The sequence below is a fragment of the Bacillus rossius genome, chromosome 6, assembly GCF_032445375.1.
Source record: "Bacillus rossius redtenbacheri isolate Brsri chromosome 6, Brsri_v3, whole genome shotgun sequence".
NCBI classification, from domain to species: domain Eukaryota; kingdom Metazoa; phylum Arthropoda; class Insecta; order Phasmatodea; family Bacillidae; genus Bacillus; species Bacillus rossius.
In genome coordinates, this window is record NC_086334.1 from 54,372,544 (window position 1) to 54,381,870 (window position 9,327).

Genomic DNA, 9,327 nt, shown 5'->3' on the forward strand with positions numbered 1-9,327 from the left:
ATTGAAATATTTTCATGTTTAATACTTAGTAAAAAAAAGAAAAAAGAAATTAAAACTAAACAATTTGACGCTGGAAGTCATTCACACATTTTTATGACAACTTGTATTTGAAAAAAGTGCATAATATTTTGTGTTGTAGATGGCCTCGTCTTAAAAAACACTTACTAATTTTCTTTATGATCGTCAACTGCGCTTGTCACTACTTCATTTTAATTTATTCCAAAAATTTAGTTAAATTCTTGATATAAATTCAGATACAAGAAATAAAGATTTTATTTAAAAATAAAATGGAAACGAACCGAGGATTGAAATATATTAAGTAACTTAATATTTACAGTAAACAACTTTTTTTTTAATTCTTGGAATTTTTTCGGAATTTTTTGGTCAAAAATTAAAGAATTTCAATTTTACGATCAAGCTCAAGGTTACGACCTCTGATGGGGCTAACATGGAAATTTGCCCTTCTGGGTAGGATTTTCTCCCACTCAATGTACAACTTGGTCTCTCTCGATGGAACATTGTCCTCTCTTATGGAATATTGACCCCTCTCGATGGAAATTTTGGCCCATATAAATTTTTTTTGCCAGAAAAATAGGAAATTTTCTCTAAAAAACGGGAATTATTTCCTCAAAACATGGAAATTCTTGGAATTGTATATAATTTTAAGCTTTTTTTAAAAAATAATTTTGAGGAATTTCGAATCCTGGATGGCCGCCGTGATGACTGGGTGGTCGGTCATTGACCCCACCTAACAACTCGCACCGGCATCATGTGCCCGGACATACATCCCAATACTGCTCTCTCGCCTCCCTCACATTCCATCCAGGTTCGATTACCGACGGTGTCTCACCCTACATGTTTCACAAGTGGGGAACGTGGCGGATGGTTTTCTAGGGGTACTCCCGTTACCGCCACCCACAATGCTCCATTCTCATTTCATCACGCCTCATCTTCGGATATGGCCCCGAGCCCACGAGACGTTAGACCGATGACTGTTCGTCCATTCTCTGGCTGTGATGGAATTGGACGATTTGTAAACTGGGTAGTTCATATTTACTACGTTCCAGTTCGTGTGCAATATTCGTTCTCTTGTCATTCGTTCGCAACAACCGTCCAATAAGGTTTATGTTAATTTTATATATATATATATATATATACATATATATATATATATATATATATATATATATATATATATATATTTGAAATGTTTTGCAGATAAATTTTCGAGGTATTTTGTTCAATAGAGCTCTGAAATACTTCAAGATAATTCTGCTAAAAGAAATATACTAAATTTGATGACGAATTGTTTACATTGAAATAATTGTTAAAAATTACTAAAGCAAATAGAGCGGCTACTTGAAGTAATGTTTAATATTTATTCCGATCTATACTCTCTACAGCGTATTAATGTTTAAATAATGTCAATAAAACCAGTACATATTATTTTAGAGTTTAAAACTAACAAAAAATGGCAATTTTTTATATTCTATATTACGTAATTTTGTGAGTCAAACCAAATTTAAGAAATACGTCACATTAACCAGCTCTTTACCTATTTCAGCAGTTTAATTCGACTTCAAAAGGACACATAAGTTTTATATTAAATCGATTGAAATGTTTTGTGCAATTTTGAAAATGACAAACTAAATGTTTTATATCGTTATTATTTAATGACATTGACATTGACTTTATTTGAATTTCCTTGGTTCGTATTGTGTGTTCGGTACTTTCCATGTTCTAACATCATAATCGACACAGAAAAGTCTTGATCCTATTTTAAATTTATGGTGTTAACGTCAGTTGTTTCGAACAAGTAGTATTCGGCCGTTGTTATTGTTTCGGAACAGATACGTTGTCGTTTCAAACTCGGCCAGAATGCTCGGGTACTCGGGAAGGAACACTCACCAGCTAAGCCTCCCTGCTCGGACGGGAACGAAGCTAGTTGCTGACGAACATTCTGCACCACCATAGCTCTCCGCGCTCAGCTCAAGCTTGGAGCTCTTTATTCTTCCTGCCGCCCACGAACAAATTGTTTTCCCGCGACGAGAAAGAGACGAACGCAACCGAGAAAGAGAAGGTATGGGCAGCCAGAGGACTTCTGAAAGCTTTAAAGTGGAATGAAACTCTTCAGAAACCTTCTTGTCCTGCATCGGGGTTAATTTGTGATGAAGCCGTGGCAATGGAAAAAACATTATTTGCATATATGCAGATAGGATTCGATTTCAGCAGCGCGCTCCTCCAAAATAACATAAGAAACTCCAGTAGAAAATAAACTGTTAAAAAATTTTACCTCACGTTTACGAAAAAGAATCCTGGTTGAAAATTATCCTGGCATCGTCTTACTATTTTGTAATATCTTTGTTAATGTACTTAAGCTGAGTTTACTTGCTTGGAAGATTAACTCACTGAAATCATCTTAGAATATCAAAAAGTATTTGAAAACTTGTAAAGTCTCCAGCGGAAATATTTTTCTTCCTTTCCCATTCATTTATATCTTGTTTATAACGAAGTCCAGAACCAGGGAAAGGTATACGGCATAGCTTCTGCGAAGATCAAGTTATCTGGAACTACTAAAATATCTTCCTTATCTGAGTTGAATTCTTCATTGAACGGTTAAACGTTGTTAATTGCACCTACCCTTGTTATATGATATTTTGCCTAAGACTAAGCGCAAAAATTGTTCTTGGCCAACAAATGAAACGTCAAACATTCAGTAAGGTATCAAAACAGAGTACCGCCTTTCTTAGCTCGTTATCTACTGAATAGGTTGTTTATGAAAAACCACAACTGTTATTTATTTTGATTATATTAACCATTTTATTTAAATTTTCCAATTTACTCGAATACCCTAAAGATACTCGTGGAATTAGTTAATTTTAAACATATAAAATATTCCAAATATTGCATCAGACATCTAAGTGCTCTAGGCAGTTTCATGAAGAAACAAGTTTCTTCAGAGGAATAATTATCTACTTAAGCGTACAGTTTCTGGACATAGCAGTTTCCCGCGCCTGTCAGGTAGGCAATCCGAAAAGCTCTCTGTTCGTCCAGCAGGCAGGCCGACGCAGTGGAACAGCGTCTCACGGGCCAAGCATGGGCGCGGAATACCGCCAGCCCTGTTACGACTCATTGAGCCGCCACCGTTGGTTGAACAATGCGTCGAGATGAGTAGTTGCTATGGCTGTACCAAGACTCAGTGTCGAGACCAGCGCAGAACTGACAAAGAACGTCTTTTTTTCGTTTTGGATGTCCGGAAAGTTTGTTGTCGGACAGGAAAGCGTAATTTAATAATGAGTTGGTAACGAAACTCTTACAGAAACTGGAGCTCAAGAAACTCCAGGCAACAAGTTTCTACAATGGATTGGTGGGATCTTTTAACCAAGTAACTGGAGAATAGATAGCGATATGGACGGCTGAAGACCCTCACAGGTGGGACGACTATATATACTATATAATATATAACTATAACTATATAAAAGATATAATTATAAATATATAATGTTTCACGAAAACTTTGCTTTGTAATTGCCTTGTAATTTTACTCTCATCGCACCCAAATAAGTTTCAGTTCAAAACTGTTTTCTGGCAAAATATATTTATGTAAATACTAAAACATGTATCTTCAAGAACTTTGGTTTGATTACCAGTTTAAAACTTACATTTCCAAAACCAAAATTTCTAAATCATTAAACAAAATTTGTTGTCAAAACTAAATTACCTCTAACAAACGAAAAAAAAAAAATTACTCAAAACAAAAACTTTACTAAGCAAATATCAGAAACCAAAATTTTAGAGCGGCACATTCTTCTTATGCCACTGTATATGGATACAATATATATATATATATATATTTTAAACTTACTTCAATAATATTACATCTAGTATTATAAGCAACCAAAATAAAAACAAACTAAAAAAAAATAATTTTATATATTAACTAACGAATTTGATTTGAAAACTATAATTTAACCTATCTTTACATAACTTTAATAATAAAATAATTTAATTTTAAAAACGTAAGCACATTTATTTAGTAGCGTGTACAAAAATAACTTTATCAGGTGTTTAAACACTACTGATAGTCATTAGTGTTGACCACTTTAAAAACTAGGATAAAACGCTCACATTTTTCAAGAGTGAGTTTTCCCGAAAGGATTAAAATTACTATCAGAAATTATTATAAAATAACAAATTAAAAATTTATTTATGACTTTTAGATTTTTAACGGTTTTTAACCATGAAAGAAACGACAATTTTTGATTAGCTGATCAACGAAAAATAATAACACACGAGAGAAACCACAGAATGTTTCCCATATCATGCCAAGTAAATTCAAATCGCGAAATTGCTTTTAGTAATTTTGATCCAAGTAGTAAAAGTGAAGTGCGTTCTGCTAAATGGACAAATTTAAATGCACGACCTTTACCACGGTGGGACGTTCAATTGGTAGAGAACAAATGCATTTCTCGTCTAAATATAGCACTCACTGCTAAGAGCAAAATGGCTTAAACTATATTTAAGCATGAAATCTGTATTTAGTTTTAATATGTATTGAGAATCATTGAACGGAGTAGTCAATTGAAACCAAAACTCTGGTAATTACACTTTTTTTTTATAAAAAAACTCATAATGAATTCCTAAATTACAAAAATTGTACAATAGTAAGCCTACGTTCATACTTCTTACACACATGCGTAATTGTGCATCAATATAAAGCTTTGAAATCTACAACAATGCTTACAAAAATCCATTAACAAAGGAAAATCAAAAAATTATGAATGTTAAAGCCTGACACAGTAAACGACCCGTTTAGAATATAGGTGTACAGTTATACTGATCTTAAGAAATAATGTTACAAGCACAAAATCAGCTTCTTTACCATTTATAAAGAAAATTGATAAGTGCTAACTCAAATATTATTGCAGGGTGTCGCAAGAAGAAGTTTCAATATGGCATTTATTTATAGTATGTGTCATTAAAAATTCAATAAAATACTTTTCATAAAATGCTAGCACACCTTGTTGAAAGTTCAGTGAAATTAATAATCCAAAAATATAATGATGGATTACCGAAGGCTTCCGTGGTGAATAAACGCCGAGTGATAATATTGCGGACGAGAGGGAATCAGCGCATCAAAACGCAGGCCACTACCCACGCCAATTTGTATTTTTATTTTTTGAAAATTGATCCGAAGGAATATTGGCAAGTAGCCACGACACTGTGTAAACGTTTTTAAAGCCGTTACTCATAAATCCATCAACAGAAACGAATAACATGCACCAAAACATGTTTACTTCTATGTAACTAGACTAATGAGCCTTTATATGCATCTATGTACATTGTACAGTTGATAACAGCTACAGCTTCTATATGAAAATGAATCTGAGTTTGGGTTATGGTAAGAACATGAGTGAGGGCAGTGTCTTAAATGTCATATTAGGCATAGGCATAGGCATTCGCTCTTATGGCTTTACTTTCTCTTCCCCACCCCCCATTCACACCCGAAAAAAGGGCGTGTTTTGTAAGAGACTCATAAAATAGTGTGAGTGAGTCTTTCAGTACTCGCCAGTGATGTGTATGCAACATGTAACCTCGGTAACAAGCAAATTCATGTGTTCTCATGTTGCAAATACACTTATAATATGCGTTACTTATGTTATTGCGTTTCTTGCGTAATTTATAAACCCGGTCTTAGATAAACCTCATGGCAATGCCTCACAATGTTCTATGCCGAGCGTGATAAATATTCGCTTTTCAAGTAAAATACGTACTTTCTCCACCCGTCGCTAGAGCACTACGTCGACTTCCCGATCATGCGATTTGCATAGTGAAATGTTAAACCTTATAACGAAACTGCTCCGATGAAAGCGAAAGAGACTTGAAAAAAATACTAAAATCCGGTTTGGATCTGATTTTCGACAAGGAATATTATTAAAATACTTCCCATCTTGTTAAAATTCATTAAGCAGTTAATACAATAAAATTTTGACACATGGTAGGTGACTATAAAATATAAAAAAAGCATTGAAGAATATTTGTACTATTATAAAGTTTAATTTTTAGTACCTATGCGAATTCACGGAAAATAATTTCCTAATAGAGATAATTAAATAAATTTTATTTGAGTAAACAAAAATATCTACCGAGTACGAAATAACTAATGCAACAAGATAAGGCTATGTATTAAAAATATTTTAGCAATAAGATAAACAATTGGATTTATTCATATAAATTTATTTAAAGCACAATTTTTATAGTCCCGTAATCTGTTATCAAAAAATAGTTTGAAAAAATCCACCTAGGATATCTAACCACGTCCCTCGAGCTTACCAAGTAAGCGTTTTACCGCTGCGCTAGTAATCCAGTTGAGAATATGCAAGGATACTTTGTATAATAATTACTAGCTGAAGTAACCATCGCTGCGTTTCCCAGGCAGAACACAGGGTGAAGGAGTTTTGTTTACATTCGGTTGTAGACATTCATTGTCTTCGTAATTTGAATGTCCAGTGTGTAAAATTTCAAAAACTTCACCCCAATTATGACAAGGCGTAGAATAGGGTATTGTTTTGTACGCTTTGACCCGCGAGGAGTGTTTTTTTTTTTGGGGGGGGGGGGGGGGAAGCGGGAAAGCGGGATTATAATAGTGTTTCAAAATTTCAAGTATTCAATTAACATTTAGGTATAACCAAATGTAGATGGTAGTTTCCTTATTTTTTAACACGCTTTTATTAGCTCTACTTGTTATTAATTAACTAACGAATTATGTAAACAAATACTGGATGTCGATTTTAACCTACTTACTATTGTCGTATCGATTTGAATCTTAGCAAGTACGTATATGCAATCCGGAACACAATAGGATAATTTGATACCATCTAAATAATCTGATGATGGAGACAAGATGTGGATAGTGGAACACTTTTACTTTTTTAGTGTGCAGGAAATTTCCTATTGTTTTTAACATTACTTGTACTTAATTTTATTTATATTTACAAATATTAGGCTTTAAGGCATGAAAAAGGTGATGGGGTGGTTTTTCGAAATTGAATGTAGGTGGTGATCTTAACGTTTTTTTTCAAAATTATATGATGAACAGTAATTTTCTTCTTATTTTTAATGTCATGTGTGCAAATATTCATCAAGCAGTATCAAGGGTGGGAAAGGAATATGGGGTGGATTTTTATATTTCATTTAGACAATGACATGACTCTTATTTAGAAATCAATCATACAAAACTTTTCTCCTTATTTTGAATGCAAAGTGAAGAAAATTTCATCAAGTAGTAACAAAGTTCTGTTTTAAACGGGGGATGGGGGCGATTTTTCGGAATCTCACCTAGACTGTGACCTCCTTCGTGTTTCAAAGATCAAGTTCACCACGTTTCATCGCAATCGGATGAATGGCTTAGGAACGCATACGGGATAAACAAACAAACATTCATTTTTATAATACATACTAGTTGCAGTACCCGGCGTTGCCCGGGCTGAACACAGGGGGATACATTGTACACGAGTAAAAGCAAAATGGATAGCGCTATATGACAGTGTGGTGGACATAGAAAAATGACGCACAGTTGCTGTTTGTCTATGACTTATAATTTTTCTCTGTACCCATGGCGATCGGTTGAAAGGTTTAAAAGTTGATGTGCTGGAGCTCAATCTAGTGGAGAGTTACAAACAATTGATAGTATAAAAACCTCCACGAAAACCATTCGATGTGCCCACTTTCATGATAATCGGTCAAACGGTGTCTGAGTTTATCAATATCCTATATACCAACATACATTTTTTATATATAGATATAATATTTTAATGTCAGATTTCTTAGTTATTTTAAAACTTGGGAATTTTATTTATGACTATTTTAGTTTACCAAATACATTCCAGGGCAGTTTCACTATCATAAATTTTCTATTGGAATACGAGTACGTTTAGTATGTAGCCTAATTCTTACGGAAATGACTATATACGGGTTTATGTTTCTACACGTGGGTCCGCCATCTTTGTCTCACATTTCCGTGTATCGATTTTAGTTACATTTTCAAAAAAAAATACTTCTACAAAATGCCGTGTACCGAGCGCTAAGATTTTTTTCAAATTCAATAACATCTTTTAATATCAAACACAGATGCACAGATGTAGATTAGGGTCAGCTGAATTATGTGCCCGAAATGTTTGGGCTCTGCTTCACGGAGGACCTTCATCGCTGGAACCCTTTAAGGTCGCTCCCTCCCGGGACTTGGAAAACCATCAAGGCTCGGAAACTTCACTCTCCCCCCCCCCCCCCCCACACTCCTCGCACGGAGCGCCGTGTTTGTGGGCTGTACGGTGGAGGAGCGTAAACCACGCCTTGTGGCGCGCCGCAGCGGCTTAAACTGCAACCACGCTCGTCTACCTGTCTACCCCCGGGGGCCCCGCCCCCTTTCCTCCGCCCTCCCCCTCCTCCACATAGAGGCGCTACGTCACCCGAGGCCTGCTGCTTGCGAGTCGTAAATAAACCGCGGCTCGGGTGCAAGGGTAGAACAGATCCTAGCCGAAGGGGAAAAAAAAAAAAAAAGCAATTCCTGTACGCGGCCATTAAAGCACAGCTCTCCACACACAATCTTAGATCATTTTTTTGACGTGACAACGTCTAATAAATCGATGAACAACGGCTGCACGCACGAAAAATGATGACTCATTGTCCCGTTACGCTTTGTCTGTTACGCTCATTGTACGTTTGCGCCGCATCTATCTCTCTTCCACTCGATTGGAACAAACATCGATTTGACTTTTTCTAGGCACATTAAACTTGAAACACTCCCATTCGTTTCCTACTTTTCCTATCATCGTCCTATCCTTAACAGAATAACACAGATTGGAAGAAGTTAGATAGCAAAACATGTATAAAAGTTATAGTTAAAATAATCTCTTCTTTAAAGTAATAAACACATTTGAATTAATGAGTACAAATAAAAGTAAATTTATCAATTAAATTGTAGATTTCATTTCACTCCTTCTTTGTATCCATACAAAATAGTGATAATTAAATAAAAATTATTAAATTTTATTCATAAAAGAATGCATTCACTTCATTAATGTTTTGTTATGACGTTGTCACGTTAAACTATCGTCCGTAAACCGACTTTACAGACAACCAATTTTTTATTTTTTTTTAAGTTAAACTTCTTCACAGCCGGTAGAGTAAATCGAGGTGACGACTCAGCAGAGCTTAACAAAAAAAAAAAAAAAATTAAAGCTCAGGAGTGGGGTGTTAGATGTTGGAGCGGAGAACAAAAAAAAATAAACAAATGTAAGACTCTTTGTATGCTGTTTGATGTGTAAA

At 34.9% G+C, this 9,327-nt stretch overlaps 1 protein-coding gene across 1 annotated transcript in view; it reads right to left on the reverse strand.

Moving 5' to 3' along the window:
- Nucleotides 1-1,972, reverse strand: part of LOC134533444 (glycine receptor subunit alpha-2-like) — a 110,022-nt gene extending 108,050 nt beyond the window's left edge. The window contains exon 1 of the mRNA XM_063370966.1: nt 1,909-1,972. Within this exon, the coding sequence (XP_063227036.1) occupies nt 1,909-1,972 (64 nt within the window). The remainder of the gene's footprint in view (nt 1-1,908) is intronic.
- Between the last annotated feature and the right edge of the window lie 7,355 nt (nt 1,973-9,327).